Source organism: Embiotoca jacksoni, unplaced genomic scaffold, assembly GCF_022577435.1.
Source record: "Embiotoca jacksoni isolate LCO1_2020_lvr unplaced genomic scaffold, fEmbJac1.0.p SCAF_1, whole genome shotgun sequence".
Lineage (NCBI taxonomy): Eukaryota > Metazoa > Chordata > Actinopteri > Embiotocidae > Embiotoca > Embiotoca jacksoni.
This window is the reverse complement of record NW_027185229.1, coordinates 1531515-1548518: the sequence shown is the minus strand read 5'-3', so window position 1 is coordinate 1548518 and position 17004 is coordinate 1531515. Positions and strand designations below refer to the sequence as shown.

The following is a 17004-nucleotide window of genomic DNA, read 5'->3' as shown; positions in this document are numbered from 1 at the left end:
AGGTGAGCGCGAGAGGAGTCTACGGGAGCTGTGGAGGGACACGCGGCGGCCGGCGTTAGTTGGCCCGGCTGAGCAGCTTCTTGATGTCCCCCTCGATGTCGCTGGTGAGGAACCTGCGGCTGTAGCGCCTGAACGGCTTTCCGTCCGGCCCGACCAGGAACTTCTCGAAGTTCCAGGCCACGTCGTTCCTGCTCACCGGGCTCCACGTGATCAGCTTGGGGTCGTCCATCAGGGCGCTCGGCTCGTCGCTGGGGGACGGCAGCTCCCCCCGCAGGAAGGCGAACAGCGGGTGCGCGTCCTTCCCGTTCACGTCCACCTTCTCCATGAGCTGGAATTTGGGCTGGAAGCCGTTTCCGGGACGGAGGTACTTCAGGGACACCAGGATCTCCTCGTTCTTGCAGTTCTCCTGCACGGGTCATCACGACATCACTTATTCATTCACTTCATCGGTTGTTTGACTTTCTGCTTCTCAACAAGAAGCCTTCAGGTTCAGATTGTTTTCATTATCGATTCATCGGTTTGTTATTTTCTCGATTAATCAATGAGCAGTTTGGTCTTTGAAGTGTCAGAAAAATAATGTAAAATATCCAACAATGTTTTCCAAAATCTGAGGCGCAGCCTAAAATATCTTTTGTCGATCAACAGTCCGAAAAAAAGAAAGAAAAAGGTTTGAGTTCCTTATCAAGGAAGCAGGAAATGTTCACATTTAAAAAGCAGGAATCAAATATTTTCTGCATTTTTTTTCAAGACTCAAAACAATGAATGGATTATGAAAATAGTCTGCAAATAATTGCATGTCAATCAACTTATTGATGAATCGACTAATTGTCGCAGCTCTACCATTAATAACAACTGTTAACTGGCTTAATGTGACCTGGTGGAATATTTCTAAGTATGTCTTAAACCTGTCTTGTTGGGTGCAACCCTCTGACTCAACACCGACTTCCTCTTTCCTCGCAGCTCACGGCAGGCAGGAAACAAACGTAAAGAAATAAAAGCAGCACATTACATTTGATTTTAAACGGGTAAAAATGTCCTCCTCACCTGATGGCCGAACTGGTTGCAGGGCACCCCCAGGATCACGAGCCCCTTGGCGCCGTAGCGCTCGTGGAGCTCGTTCATCTGGGTGTAATCCCTGGTGGTCGTCCCTCAGAGAGACGCCACATTCTCGATGAGGACCACTTTCCCCTGCAGGGAGGAGAACTTGAAGGGTTCCCCTGAGAGCAGCTTGCTCGTGAACTCGTAGAACTTTTTAGCCATTCTTCCGCTGCCCGTTTCCTTCCTGCACAGCTCACCTGTCCCGCTTCAGTCTCCAGCTGACCTCCGCGGCTCCTTGGAGAAGTTTTATACTGTCAAAGATCCTGTATTCACTGTGAGGGATGGTTCACTCCATGCCACTATCGGTCGTAGCTTCCGGGTCTGAAAAATGAGGCAGAGGCTCAGAAAAACATTTTCCAGTGAATCCAAGTGTTTGTTTAATTTAATTTTTTTTTTTTTTTTTTTTTTTTTTATCTAAAGCTGTGGAGTAAAAAGTCAAAGATTTGCTTCTGAGATTCAGTTGAGTTGAAGTATGAAGTTGCATGACATGGAAATACCCAAGTAAAGTACAAAATACATGTAATTTGTACTTAAGTAGCATACAGTATTTGAGTAAGTGTACTTTGATGTGACTTTTGATTTGATGTTTGATTTTTTTTGGGGGGGGGGGGGCTTCTTTGCGTGTTAAACACAATAATAGTCAAGAAATGCACTAATACCGTTTTTTTTTTTTTTTTTTTTTTTTAACTATTGAGCGCTCATATTGTAGTAATAAAGATATCTAAGAGGAATGGTGGTCCCTGTTTTGTTTATGTCACTCGTTTAGCTGTAAAACTGCTGTTATACTCCTTTAATTATTTAAACCATATCGTTATACTCGTAAATCGAGACGTTAGAGGGTTGATGTTAGAAAACGGAGCGAAGCATCTTGATCAGATTACTCTTCGATGAAGCTGCGCAGGTATCGCACGTTTACCAGTACGGCGTGTCCCGGATGACCTCTTCGCTCACTAACAAGTGGACAGTCCTAAACCCCGCCTGTCAACGGCAAAACGGTTTACTAAAACAAACGCCGCCTTTCGCCGGGAACTTCGAGCCCTGTTTAACGTGGTGAACGTGACGTTGACTGGAACTCTTTCAACAAGACGCAGTTCAGTCGAAATAAGTTTGATCGGAGTTATGAATCATATTTGTAGTGGATTTATTTAAAAAGCTCTCAGGTTTGTGAAGACATTTGTTTCGAGGGTTCAGGATCCCGTACGAGTGACGTCAGGTGATGACGCGGCAAAGCGCATTGGCGCGAAAGTTTGTTTTGTAACTCCGGTCGTCTGCGGATCCTCCAAACGTAAAGTACGTGTCACTTCTGTCTCTGAGTGTCTCTGTCACACAACAACAACCCTTCGACTCGGCGCTGCGCACCGGAAGGACGTCGTGGTCGCGTTGCGGTTGTTGAACGACGTCCAGCGGTTCGCTGTGACGTTCACAGGTTCTCAGGCGGTTAGCTTGTTTGTTAGCTTGTTTGTTAGCCTCTAACTCCGCTCTCGCCGTCCTCAGATGATGATGCGCACAAAGCGACGCTCTGCGGACAGAGGAGGAGGAGCCTCAACAAACAGCAGTAAGTTGGACGAGGCCTCCCAACAGTTCATCACGACAACGACCAGGTCCTTCCTGCGTGGAGCTGATATTAACCTGCTAAAAGAAAAGTTCATATTTAATTTAACCTGGTTTCTGGAGGACGCACGTGCCTCTACAGGTGTCACTCATCAGAATACAAACTGCATTTTCACTTCACTGTAGACGATCATCATTACAATATGGATTTAAAAATGTGGTGTCAGCCACAAGAAGGACAGTTAATAATCATATAATATTAATCTTTATTTGTACGTCACTTTTCTAAACTTGCAATACAAAGTGCTTCACACACCATTAAATTAAAGCCATTAAATCACTTTATTAAATCCAGTTACACAATGATTTTTATAAAGTAAAGCAACGACCTGAGGCACAACCAAAAAACAAATAAAAGAAATACGGTAAAAATAACATGAAGTCTGAGACGTAGCAATAAAACAAGGTAGAAAAAGCTGTCCACTAAAAATATGATGAGATTTAATGATCAAACTTTGGTCAAATAAAGTTAATAGTGAAGCTTTAGTGGTGAAGAAACACTTGTGTGTCATAACGGAGGGAAAACCTGCAACAGTTAATTATTGATGACGGGTTTCCTGCATCAGAAACCTTGCAGATTTTTTTCCAGATTGTTTTTATTGGCGGTTTATTTCCTGTAGAGGCGAAGAAGAGTCGCAGCGCCGGCCGCCAGCCGAAGGACGCCGTTGCCGAGGAGACGAACGAGAGCGTGTTCGGCGTCTTCCTGAGGGAGGCGGGCGTCACGTTGAAAAGCGGCGGCTCGTCCAATGAGATCGGTAAACACGCCCGCCCACAGTTTAAATAGTGTAAACGAGATCCGACGTTCACCGCGTCGTCTCTTCCTCCAGCGGTCGATCAAGTCGTTTTCCAGAAGCGGATCCAGAAGCAGCTGCAGAAGAGTCCCCGGTTCCCCGCCGTGAGTAGAAACCCAACGACGACCCTCGACTCGCCACGGAAACACATCACATATGTACGAGCGCTCATCGCTGAGCTACGTTCTTTTCGCCGTTCAGATCATTCAGGAGTTCATCGGCGGATTGGAGTCGTACATCGAGAACGCCGAGCGCTTCAGGAACTGCCTCCTTCCGTGTGTCCCGCAGGCGTCGGTCGGAGACGGCAGGTGATTCTCTTTAACTAACGGAGGGAGCAGCCGGCTGAGTTCAGGCTGCCGTAACACGTTTCCTCTGTTCTGCAGCTCTTTCAGCTCCTTCCAGGAAAGCCTGATGCGTTTGTTGTTGGGCATCGAGATGCTGCAGGTACGACTTCACACGGATGTCACACACACAAAAATATCAGTTCCTCCAGGAAATCACAACAATTAACACAAATACCAGAAATCTCCACAATATTTTCAGCAGCTTGCAAGTTTTGAACTTTGTTTTAGTGTTGAATGAATGTGATTCAAACATCATCTAAAACTCACTTAAAACTCAAAAAATTTAAATTATAATTTTTGTAAAAATCTGCTGCAAAATTTAATATTTTTTATCAAAACAATCCTGGAGGGACTGAAATAACAAACTCCACTTTCTGTTGAGATAGAAATCCTCCTCCTCCTCCTCCTCTTCCTCCTCCTCCTTCTCCTCCTCCTCCTCTTCCTCCTCTCTCTCCTGCAGACTTTGATCATCAACACTTTGCTGGAGAAACTCCCTGAATTCATGCTTGATGGGTCAGTTTGTTTTTACAGCTTTTAAACTCTTTATTCCACAAGTCTTCTTTGAGTGTTTGTCTAAATGTGGACGTCTTCTGTCCCTCACAGTGTCGGTGACGCAGGACTCCACATCCCACGTATGATCATCAACCAGCTCAAATGGTTGGACAGAGTTGTTGACTCCAAGGTGATCATTTTCTGTGCTGGCAGGTTTTTCTAGGTGATTAAAGGTGTTTGTGTTTGCTGACGTGTTCCCGTTGTCATGTAATCACGCACCACTCATCACTTTGTTGACGTCTGCTCCTTCCTGCAGGAGCTGGCAGTGAAGCTCATGGAGCTGGTGTCTGTAGCTCCGGTGGAGGTTCAGCGTGACATCATCACCAGTCTGCCAGAGATACTGGAGGACTCACAGCACAATGAAATAGCCAGAGAGCTCAAGTACGGACAGTAAATCTTCAGTAAACCTCCAGTAAAACTCCAGCTCTGGTTTTAAAAGTGCGATATGTAAGATTTAAGTCCTGTCTTGTAGTACCACTTTGTACATTAGGAGGCGATAGTGAGTCACGGCCGTTATGAATCCTCCAGTTCAGATTCTGTCCGTCACCATCTTTGCTAGTTCGGAGCAGTTTGGAGCAGGAAGTGACCATATTTGGACGAGCTGGGGGAGGAGCCAGCGGTGGATCTGACCGATCTGATTGGAAACCTGACGATACTACGTCCCGCCCACCGATAGCTGTAACCTGACTGCACCACAGACCTGTCAATCAAACAGACACGCCCCCAAAAACAGGTCTTCTTGAATCTTCTTTTCTAATGAATGAGGGATTATTTTCAGATGGACCTCCAGAAAACTAATAAGAAGGAGTGACTTTAGCTAACAACACCAAGATAACTGATGGACACATTTTATTCACTTTGGATTTGATGAGAGAAGTTGAATGGGAGTCTATGGAGCCGGAGGCTTTTTGGAGCCGACCTCTAGTGGCACTCGCTGGTATTGCAGCTGGAGACACTTCTGGATCAGAACCATTTTACAGACCTGAAGCTTCGAACTCTTTTATATCCAGTCTGTGGTTAAAAAACCGCCTTCTTCCTCTCATGCTGGACGGAGAGCAGACAGGACGCTACAGTGACTCACTATCGCGTCTGGAGGTGCAGGGTGGTATTACAAGCCAGGGCTAGCTGGCTAGCACGCTAACTTCTGTAGATGTCTGTGCAACACAATACAAAGATGTCTTCAACATGAACCGTTTTTTTGTTATTCACATTCTTTTGATAATTGTCATTGAATTTAAATATTCATATTGCACCTTTTAAAGTTGCAGTTTTTTTCCATGTCTGCAGCTCGTTACTTCAGGAAAACACTCAGCTGACCGTCCCCGTCCTGGACGCCCTCTCCAGTCTGAACCTCAGCTCCTCATTACTGACAGAGGTAGGACACACACACACACACACACACACACACACACACACACACACACACACACACACACACACACACTGTTGTACGTAACCTGTTCCTGTCTGCTGTCTCAGGTCCGAGGAGCTGTGATGGCCACGTTGGCTGCTGTTCAACTGGAGGATCTGCCTGTCGTGGTCAAGTTCATCCTGCACTCCGTCTCCGCCGCCGACGCCTGTGAGGTCGGAGCATTTCCAATCATGATACAGCGATTGTACCGATTCTTTTGATATCTTATAATTTATTTAATAATCACTACGTATGCTTGGTGTTTGTGCGTTCCAGGTGATGTGTAGTCTTCGTAAAAAGCTGGAGCTGGAGCAGTGTGTTGTTCCTGCTGCGCTGCAGGCCTCTCAGAGGATGAAGAGTAAAGGAGCAGCAGCGTAAGACGGCACACCGACAGCACCGATCCGCTAATAAAGCAGGTCCGAAGGTTCTGGATGTTTGATCTTAATGAATGTGGTTCTGGAACAGGTCCACTTCCACCTCGTCAGCCGGCAGCAGCCAGGACAGCATTGTGTTGGTTCTGGACTGCATCAAGTCAGCGGTTCGCTTCCAGAAGACCATTTCTGAGGCCTGGCTCAAGGTACGAACGAGATACGACCGGCCTCGTGGATTAAAGGAACTCAATCGTTTCCTGTCTCTCATAAAAAGTCGCCTCCTTTTCTTTGTTGCTGATTTACCTTTTACTGCGTTTTATTATCAGGCAGTCGAGTCTGTGGACGACGTGGAGGACCATAAAGTGAGTTTCTAAGGAGGCTGAGGTTCCCACACTCGTAGTTATAGTTTAGAAACTTGCGGGAAATAAATTTGAGAATATTATGATAGGAATTTTAATAGATTTGGCCCCATATTTTAATTAATTTGTTCCAATTTTTTGATTACTTTGTTCATATATTATAATGAATTCGTTCCCATATTTTGATTAATGTGTTCCAATATTCTAATTAATTAATTCATATATCTTAATTAATTTGTTCCCACATTTTGCTTAATAATGATGTAACTATGACTTTATGTATGAGTTCTGTGTTTTCCCCGTCAGGTGATAGATCTGCTGGTGCTGTTCATCCTTCACTCCACCAACGCCAACCAGAGCCGGCGGGGGGCGGAGAGGGTGCTGAAGGTCAAAGTGAGGAGCGGACTGATCCAGGAGGCTCTGCTGCACAAAACCTTCCGGGACTACGCTCAGGTGGGACGCCGACCTGCAGGCTTCAATATAACAGCAGTAATCTGATTGTATCTGATAGATGTTTTTTGTCACTGCAGGTCATGCGCGGGTTCTTCCCCTCCATCCAGGCTCTGGCTCAGGGCCTGCTGCGCTCCCCCGACCCCTGCGTGGGGCCTTTCGGTGGGCACATGTACCGACACGCGTTCACGGCGTTTGACTCGTACTGCCATCAGGTGGGATTCATCTCGAACATACAGGTGTGTGTGTTTTTATTGTAAAGGCCTCCGTGTTATTTGAAGTCCACCTGGTGTTACAGGAGGTGGTGGGCTCTCTGGTGACCCACGTGTGCAGCGGGGTGGGGGGGGAGGTGGACATGGCTCTGGAGCTGCTCTGCGGGCTGGTGGCTGAGAAACCCTCGGAGATGTCCCTGTATGCTGTTTTTGTCAAGGTACTGATGAAACATGAACATCTGGGAAGGAGCCGACGGCTCCTCACGATGGTCCAGTGACTTTCTGTTGTGTTCGGTTTGTTTTTAACCGATCGATGTTTGACTCAGGGAATCTTGGACTACATGGACAACCTGACACCCCCGCAGATCCGAAGACTCTTCCACCTCCTGAGCAGACTGGCCTTCGGTCAGCAGCAGCAAGGATCTCACATCCAGGTGCACGGTCACACATTTAAGAACCACCTCTGCTGTGTTTGTGTCCTCTGATCTCTGTGTGTCTCACTGTGGGCGGAGCTCCACCTCTGCTGGGTGCGGAGCAGACACGGGTGGAGGGAGCGAGGGGAGATCGTCCACTCGTTAATCCATCGCGTTGACAGCGTCGTTCTCCGGAGACTCGTGCAGTAGATGAAGGGGTTACAGAGTTTGACTTTCCTGCCTCGTCCTCGTCCTCATCTTCCTCATCCTCGTCTGTCTCCTCCCTTAGGACGACATGCACATTGTGATCCGTAAACAGCTGTCCAGCACCGTCCCCAAGTACAAACGCATCGGCATCATCGGTGCCGTGATGATCGTCAGCAGCATGGGAGCCTTGAGGTGAGTGTGTGAGTGTGTGAGTGTGTGTTTGTGTGTTTGTTCCTCACACACTTCGTTTCATCTCTGTGTGTGTTCATCACACCGTCTGTCCTCTGTCTCAGGCCCAACGTGAGGGAGTCCCAGAGCGGCTCGTTGTCCCAGGAGACTCTCAGACAGGTGAGAATCAGACATACGTACATATTTATATTCATTTCAAGGTCACCTTCCCTCTGGCTTCAATCTGTGTTTAATAGTGAGTTCAAACGGGTGAGCTGGTCTCTGATTGGTCCTTTTACTGTCTGCACAGGTGGACAACATTGTCTTTTTTACTTCTTTTATTACTTTTATACTTCAGTTATAGTTTCAGTGTTTTATTAGAAAACAGTCAAAAACTTTTGGACTAAAATTCTGATTCCAAGAATTTATTTTGTTTTGTTTAAACTTCAGTTCACTTCTTTCTATTTTTACCATCTCGCTTAATATTATTATTTTTTGCTAACAATATTTACTGAATGAAGGCCTTTATTGCCCCTGAGGGAATTTGGTTTTCACAAGAGCATCAACAACAGACCAAAACATGTGTTGTGTATTGTGTGTATTTGTGGCTGCTTGCAGGTGACGGCCCTGTTGGAGCTGGTGAAGTCGAGCAGTGAAAGCTCCGCCGAGGCTGCAGCTCTGTACTACGACGAGATGGCCAACCTGGTTTTAAACTCCACTCTGGACCCGCAGGTGCAGGTGGGTCTCATTAATGGAGCTTTTATTTCTTCATTTATGACATTTTAAAATATAAATGCACCGTAAACATCACTGTTGACATGCTTTTACCTTTCTAAGATGAAACCATGAGTGAACGTCTTGTTATCTACCGACAGGAAATGATCGGGAGGAGCGTCCTGAACGACTTCCAGGACGACTTTGTGGTGGACGTGGATCCAGAAATAACGGGGTGAGTAGCAGCATTTACAAGTTATTTACAAGGCTTTTTAATATGCTATAATAGGACTCACTGATCTTCCTGCCTATTCGTCTCAGCTCCTTCCTCTTCCCGGCCCGTGTGATGTACAACCTGGATGAGGGCGAGACTCAGGCGTGCATCGCCATCAACCTGCTGCCGCTGCTGAACCAGGAAACCCAGAACAAAGGAGAGCAGCAGAGTCAAAGCAGGAAGGCTCAGAGGTCAGTCAGCCTCCTCCACCACCTCCAGATATCTAACCAGCGATGTGTTGTACTGGATGATGTGGTGAAATGAAATCTCTGATCCGTCTCCTGTCTGTTGTTCGGAGCAGACGAGTGTCTCCTCTGTGTTTGTCTCCATTTTTCCGCCTCCTGCGTCTCTGTGAGGAGAAGCAGCATCAGGGCGACCTGGAGGAGATCGACGGGCTCGTGGGTGAGGAAGCAGAAGTCATGAACCTCTTCTGTAAAAAGCAGTTTGTGGCCATCCTGAACGTGTGTGTGTGTGTGTGTGTGTGTGTGTGTGTGTGTGTGTGTGTGTGTGTAGGCTGCCCTCTGATCCTCACTGACATGGACGTGGTGGAGAAGGTGGAGAGCCTGTCCAAGGCTGAGAGGGACTTCCTGTGTTCGCTGCTCTTTCACACCATCAACTGGTTCAGAGAGGTAAACACACGTCGTTAAAGTTTTCCTCTCTGATGTGGAGCGATCTGTGACTGAAGCTGTGTGTGTTTTTATTTCACAGGTCATAAACGCGTTCTGTGGTCAGAAAGAGACGTGGATGAAGATGAAGGTGATGTCGCGCCTGCAGAACATCACCTCCCTTCAGACTCTGCTGGAACGAGCTCTGGCAGGTCTGCCTCTTTTTCTTTAAATCTTTCCATCGAGCTGCAGAGTTTCAGATCCGCTGAGTTCAACGTGTGTTTTCAGGAACACCCGGCTACGTTCCTCCTGCTTCCAACTTTGATGGAGAAAGCTCAGACGCGATCGTTCTTGCCTCCACTGCTGCTATGGTGAATAAGGCAAAGAAAGGTGATGTTTTACTCTCTTAGTTTCAACTTCCTGGTGGAAAAAATACACACCTGAACGCCTGTAAAACTAATGAGAGCTCTGAGAAGTTGGTTTGATGTCAGCTGACACGGCAGCGTTTGTGTTGAAAGGATAACGTGTCTAAAAATAAGGTAAAACGGCTGCAGTTGTTTAGCCGGTCTCATGTGAGCTGTCTGACAGCAGTTCCTCAAAATGTAGTGTCCAATTCATGTGAAGCTCCGGTGTGGTAAAGTAGGATGTTCCCGTTTCCCAGCTGCCTGAATGCACGGTATGTCGGGCAGGTTAGAAAGTGTAAATGATTTTTTATTCTTGTATTTGTCTGAACCTCCACATGTTGTTTAGACGGAGCAGGAAAGAAGAGGAAAGCTCCCGGCAGGACCTCCTCAGAAAACAGCTCTCAGCAGGAGGAGGCCACTGAAGCAGATGAGGCTCAGCAGGTGAACGTCCTCCTCCCACCTGATGCTGCTTTGAATATTTCCACAAACTAGAGAGAACAGCGTGATTCTGTTTGTGCTGAAGGAGCCGCCGGAGAAGGAGAAGGAGAAGGAGAGCCGGCCGGGGGTCAGTCTGGGGTCCTACAGGCACTTCTTCAGGGAGCTGGACATGGAGGTGCTGAGTGTCCTGCAGTGCGGGTTGATGTCACGCTCGCTGCTGGACTCTGAGGAGCACACCAACGTAAGAAACCAAAGCTCCTATCTGATCAAAGAGAGCTCGACTCAACCGTTTCATTCGGGTTGTTTTAATGTCCCCGTCTGCCCCTCGTACGTGACCGTGATATGTTTTTCCGTCACTGAGGTGCGGGAGGAGGTTCTGCTGGGCCCGGCTCAGCTCGTCTTCCTGCTGGAGGACATGCTTCGCAAACTGGAGTTTCGACTCACCGCTGCTCCTGCTAAGAGAGCTCCTTTCCTCAAGGTGCAAAATACAACCAAATGCATGCAGAGGGAGTTTAGTGGAACAATCTGCAGCTCTTTGAAACATTTTAGTTTGATATCACTTATTCAGATGGAGGCGAGTAAATCAAGACCTGATGATTTTCTACGTGAAGATGTTGTGAAGTTGTGAGTTTCAACTGTGTAAAAGTGTATTAATAACTCAGTGAAGTATGTTTTTTGTCCAGGGAAGAGCCGATAAAAGCGTCGGCTTCTCCCACCTTCAACAGAGGAGCCCCAAAGACGTGGCCTCCTGCTCGGTGCAGCTGCTGCCCGCCCTCTGCTCTCACCTGGAGAACTGCCACAACCACTTCCAGGTAACAACTTAGAAACTTACTGGACTTTTTGAGAGTCCGTAAAAAGTTCCTTCTAATGCGTTTGTGCGTTCCCAGACTCTTCTGTTGGAGAACAACGGCGTCGTGGACGGACCGGCCACAGATGTTCAGGAGCACCAGCTGATGTCATCGAGCTACCAGCTGCTGCTGCAGGTCCTCAACACCACCTTCAGCTGGTGAGGAGCCCCGGGACCAGCTGGCTCTCTAGTTTCTACACAATATAGATATATATATATTTAGATGTGTGTGTGTGTGTGTGTGTGTGTGTGTGTGTGTGTGTGTGTGTGTGTGTGTTTACCAGGTCTGGGTTCAGTCAGCCGGGACAGAGGAGTTTACTGAAGAAGGCTCTGGGAATTTTAGCGGGACGACTGAAAGAAGGAGGAGCTGAGTTGAATCTGGAGCAGCTGGTGAAGTGAGTGTTTAGGATTTAATTTAATATTCTAACATTTTAATTAAGCAATCAATTTATCAATCAGACTTTATTTGTGCAGCACTGTTCATAGACACAGAGCCGCAGGAAATAACTACATTATAGAGAACGGGGTGAAATCGGGGAGAGCTCATAGAGGTAAAAATTAGACTTAACTAGAATACTAAAATAAAGTATACTGTTATGCCACCTAATATAACCAATTCAAATGTATTAATAATAAAATAAAATAAAATAGTTTTCACTCTGGGTGTAATTAAAAGGAAAGTAGCAGAAGACATGAAATACAATAAAAGCAAATCTGATAAATAAGATGAACCAAACTTTTATGAGGTTTAACAATCAGTAAAAGGATTTTAAAATCCTTTAATAATAATAATTTATCTTTGGTGACTCGACTGCCTCAAAACAACAAAATAAGAGCACAGTTCTTTATAAAAGAGAAACTCGAACCAATAACACACTTTTATATTAAAACGCGTCGTGTCAGAATATTCTCTGTGTGCTGAGATTGTTTTACGTTTTCTTCTGTGTGACGACAGAATAAATGTATTTGTGTTTTGTGTTTTTCAGACACAGTTTTGAGTACCTGATGAACCTCAGCAGCTCGATGCCGAGTCTCAGCGCCGCTCTGAGTCTCTCCCAGCTGCTGTCCACGGTGGCCGAGAGAGGAGGAGACGCTGCTGCCTTCAGGGACCACACAGGTCAGCCTGATGATGGCACTTCATTTGAATTTTACTCATCCACCATCCAACAGAGCAACATGATGATCAGCTGGTTGTTGTTTCTGTTTCTGTCTTAGCTTCTCTTGCGCGGCGTTTCCTAAGTCAGCAGTGGGTGACCGCCGTCGGAGAGAGGGAACGAGGAAGCAAATTCAACGAAGCTCTTCACACTCTGCTGAGGTGAATCTGCAGGAAAAATGTCCCTCAAGAACGTAAAGGACAAATATAGCATCAGTGAAAAGCAATAAAACACGCGTGTTAGAGTCTGACTCTGGTTTTATAACATGTACAGCAGCGTGTCGGCAGGTAGGCGACAAAAAGGGAACGCTAAATGAAATGATAAGTTTAAAGTAATTCAGAAATCATGCTGACGTTAGTTTGTGTGCAACAAAACAATCAGAATTTGGTCATTTAAATGAAACAAAGTGTAAATTCACACTGTGTAAATTTTTCTTTACAACCGCCTATTTTAAAGGATCTTTATCCAAAAATGTTTTAATGTGTTAATGTAAGAAAACATTGGCCAACATGTTTTTTTTTATACTTTTAAATATCAATATTATCACTCAAAATCACAATATTGTTAATATTAATATGGTTAAGTTTGTGTATATTCATCACTTTGAGACAATAGTGGTAATTAATCAAAGATCAGGATTTAAATTGGTTTGTAGAATAAACAACGTGATGGTCAGTAGCATCAAATCTTATTGGATTATACTGTATGTGTCTATGTTTGTATCTGCAGTGCAAACACTTATTATTAAACTATGTATTATCATGTATGATGATGATGATGATGATGATGATATCTGTGTGTCTCCGCAGCATCTACCTGGAGCATGTCGACGACGTCCTGAAGGCGGTGGAGGAAATCTCAGGAGAAGGAATCTCTGAACTCCTCAACGCAGCCAAAGACGAGAGCTCGTCCAGCTGGCCGACTCTCAGCAGGTAGATCCTCACCTCACTTCACCTCACCTGTCACATGACCTCAGAGGGAAACGGAAGGTTTGTCAGGAACAACGGCACATTCAGATAAACAGTTAGATTCATCCATATAATTATTATTATCATTATTCATCTGTTTAATGTGTGTTTGTCTTCAGGCCGACGTTCCTGGTGTTCTACAAGGTGTTGATGGCCGAGCTGGAGAAAGCCGTCCGCAAGATTCCTGTCGGCAGATTCAGTGACAACATGGAGGTCAGCCACTAGGTGTCGCACTCCACATGACGGCCTCCTGTGTGTACTGTAGATTAATAATTCATTCATTAAACCGGGAGTGTATTTCAGGACGTGAAAAGCCTCTCTGGGCGGTTCACATCTGTGTAAATCTGCTTCCTCCTTCTAGGTTCAGAGTGACAAACTGCTGACGTGGAACCTGGCTGTCAGAGATTTTCACATCCTGGTCAACCTCGTCAAGGTAAACTGATGACCTCACCTGATGTGATGTCACCGGTCACCCTACATGTTCAAACCTCATCTTCCTGTAAGTTGTGCTTGGTTTCATCCTCCCGTGTTCTTGCAGGTGTTTGATTCTCGGCCGGTCGTCATCGCGTGCCTGAAGGTGAGTCGGATCTCCGCAGAATAAAAGATTTGAACTGCTGCGACTTTCTATGAACTGATCGTGATGTGTGTGTTTTGCAGTACGGACGTCTTTTCCTGGAGTCCTTCCTGAAGTTGGGGATGCCGCTGCTGGACTACAGTTTCAAAAGACACAAGGTAGACATCAAATAAAAGTCTCTTTAAAGTCCCTTTTTCATTTCAAATACTTTGTTTTGTTTCCTCTCAGTTTACAGAATGATTTATGATCAGAGTTTCATCATTACTGCAGGACACTGTACTTCATTTAGTGATCTAATATAAGCAAAAAGCAATTAACAGCCCACCCATTAAATACTGTGATAATAATCGAACCTATATAATCTGTTTTATTTATGCTTTTATTTATTTAAACACATCGATTTTTATATAGAAACTCTAACCTGCAGAAAAGATTGTATCAAAACAAAATGTTTTGAGTTACAAAAGTATTCAGAAATATCTGTTCTTGTAAATAGATTTTCTAGTTTATCTATATTTAAAGGTTCTATGTTGTATAAATTCAGATTTCCTCCTTTTATTAGACCGATTCAACCAATCAGAAGAAAGCATGGTTGATATCGATGCACCTTAAAGCTTGATGTTGGTAAAGCTGCAAAGAGGAGATGTTAAACTATATTTACATGGTTTTAAAATATCTTCTTAAGAATATACAACATGTATAAATACGATAATATATAACCTTTAAGTGGAAGATTTCAGCCTCTTTGTCACTCAAACGTGGGTTTACGGTGAAACACGGGCGTTGTTGTGTTAAATTAAGAAGTGTGTGTGTGTGTGTGTGTTTTTAAGGAGGACGTCCAGAGTTTGCTGAAGACCTTCCAGCTCAGCACCCGGCAGCTCCATCACATGTGTGGACATTCAAAGGTAACGACGGATCCTCTCTGTGATGTTTACATGGACTGATGCTAAATGTTCATCAGGAGGAACTAAATATTGCTTTTAAATCAGAGAACAGACACTCAGAGTCTCCGGGACGTCTGTAACTGAGTATTCATGATGTGTTGATGCTCAGATGAACCAGGACACCAGCTTGACCAATCACGTGCCGGCCCTGAAGAAGAGCCTGGAGCTGTTTGTGTACCGAGTGAAGGCCATGCTGACGCTCAACAACTGTCAGGAGGCCTTCTGGATGGGAAACCTGAAGAACCGCAACCTGAAGGTGACGTCACCGCCGACACTCGTCTCATGTCTCATTTAAAGGCGGAAACCTAAAGACTTAAAGCAGCGCTGCTCTGTTTCCCGCAGGGGGAAGAGATTCTGTCTCAGAGGTCACAAGGAAGTGATGATGATGATGAGGAGGAGAAGGAAGAGCAGCAACGATCACAGGAACAGTCAGAAGATGAGGTACCTGTCGTTTCTAGAAAGAGGCAAATCTAAAATGTGAATTTGGTCGATGCCGAGACATTTTACGTTTTTTATTTATCACAAATTAGAATCTATTATTGACGGTGATTTAAAGCAGAAGTCTCCGACACGTAGCCAACGACCCGGTTCTGATTGGCTCGCGGAAAGTTTGAACAATATGCAGTTTTTTTCCACGCAGACTTAGTTGGGCATGTTGAGGATCAGTTTCAGTGTTTTTCATTTATTTTGGACGATCTCCCCTCGCTCCCTCCACCTGTCAGTGCGGCAGAGGTGGAGCTCCGCCCACAGTGAGACACACAGAGATCAGAGGACACAAACACAGCAGAGGTGGAGCTCCGCCCACAGTGAGACACAGAGATCAGAGGACACAAACACAGCAGAGGTGGAGCTCCGCCCACAGTGAGACACAGAGATCAGAGGACACAAACAGCAGAGACTTTCACACTGAGCTGGAAACTAAATAACATAAAATCTAAAATCAATCGAAGGGAAACACTGGATTTTATTTGTTAAATCTGATATTAGAACGATTTATTTTACACTTTTCAGACGAGTTTGGCCACATAGGAGTTAAAAGAAGCTGATTCAGCTGGTTTGGGTGGAGCTCAGCTATGTAAATAAATATTACTAAACATGAGGACCTCTTGGACACTTTTATTTTGTTACTCTCAGACGAAAACAAGGATTGAGAACTCTGTTTTATAGGAAAAAAATAAATAAACTGGGAGGAAATTTGGATCTTTGAGGGAAAATCAAAATCAGAGTGAAAATAGGAATTTATTGAAAAAAAGTATGTCGACAAATAACAGCAGCTGATAAGAGGACAACAACACAAGTGTTATTTGAAGGAATAAGTCGAGCATTCACTCCTTTCACTGCGGCTGAGTTCAAACCCTCCTCGTCTGTTAGGAACCGTCTGATAAGATAACTGCTGGAGGTCTGAAGCTGATTAGTGTTACGTTGCCTCGGCGTTATGTAGTCGCTGCGTTTTCCCCTTTTAAGTTGCTTTTTATTATGCGAGCATTAAATATTCCTGTTTTCTTGCAGGAGAGTGACTCTGAGGAAACTAAAAAGACACACAGAACAGAGGATCTGGATCCAGGTGATATCACAGATGACTCGGAGTGACACTTTCTTATTAACTGAATAATAAACTGCTTGTTTTGTTTTTAACTTTTGGGTTATAACCTCATTTTCAGTTCACCTTGTCAGGTTTTTGAGGTGTTTTTTTATGTGAACACTTTCCACATTAATGAAACGCTGCAGCTCAGCTGGCGATGGGCAGGTATACGCTCGGCGATGCAAATATGTAATTATAGTATTCTTAATCTGCGGTTTTAACACCGCAAGCACATTAAAACAATATGTATGTTCTTCCACGGTTCTGTTTTTCTGTCAAATATAAAACATGTTTGTCACAGCAGGTTCAATTCTAAAAAAACATTTTTTTTAATTTGTGTTATCATTGTTTGTCTCAAAATAAAAATTAAAATAGAAAAATATTTTGTGCACTTTTAAAAAAAATTAATTTCAGATTATTACTAAAAGGATAATTCTCCTTGTAGACATAATAAAGTTAATCAGCTTTGATACTGAAACAATAATAAAAAAAAGTCTATTCTAATTCTTGTGT

General features: G+C 44.7%; 2 protein-coding genes across 2 annotated transcripts; one reads left to right on the top strand and one right to left on the bottom strand.

Moving 5' to 3' along the window:
- Positions 1 to 55: 55 nt before the first annotated feature.
- On the bottom strand, positions 56 to 1342 carry gpx1b (glutathione peroxidase 1b). Its single transcript, XM_069154079.1, has 2 exons — positions 1045 to 1342; positions 56 to 406 (listed from the first exon to the last, which is right to left on the bottom strand). Exons 1-2 carry the CDS (start codon positions 1258 to 1260, stop codon positions 56 to 58), a joined length of 567 nt encoding a protein of 188 aa, XP_069010180.1. The 5' UTR covers positions 1261 to 1342.
- An 896-nt stretch (positions 1343 to 2238) lies between these two features.
- On the top strand, positions 2239 to 16544 carry fancd2 (FA complementation group D2). Its single transcript, XM_069154025.1, has 43 exons — positions 2239 to 2653; positions 3330 to 3464; positions 3537 to 3604; positions 3702 to 3808; positions 3884 to 3944; positions 4305 to 4357; positions 4448 to 4526; positions 4653 to 4777; positions 5684 to 5771; positions 5876 to 5980; positions 6084 to 6181; positions 6273 to 6384; positions 6505 to 6540; positions 6844 to 6990; positions 7068 to 7202; positions 7286 to 7417; positions 7526 to 7633; positions 7902 to 8011; positions 8113 to 8167; positions 8606 to 8725; positions 8863 to 8936; positions 9023 to 9166; positions 9277 to 9377; positions 9489 to 9604; positions 9684 to 9792; positions 9869 to 9970; positions 10331 to 10425; positions 10508 to 10663; positions 10784 to 10900; positions 11106 to 11234; positions 11310 to 11428; positions 11554 to 11664; positions 12256 to 12386; positions 12485 to 12584; positions 13233 to 13355; positions 13511 to 13604; positions 13753 to 13824; positions 13930 to 13968; positions 14049 to 14123; positions 14796 to 14870; positions 15019 to 15165; positions 15252 to 15350; positions 16419 to 16544. Exons 1-43 carry the CDS (start codon positions 2593 to 2595, stop codon positions 16497 to 16499), a joined length of 4344 nt encoding a protein of 1447 aa, XP_069010126.1. The 5' UTR covers positions 2239 to 2592; the 3' UTR covers positions 16500 to 16544.
- Positions 16545 to 17004: the final 460 nt, after the last annotated feature.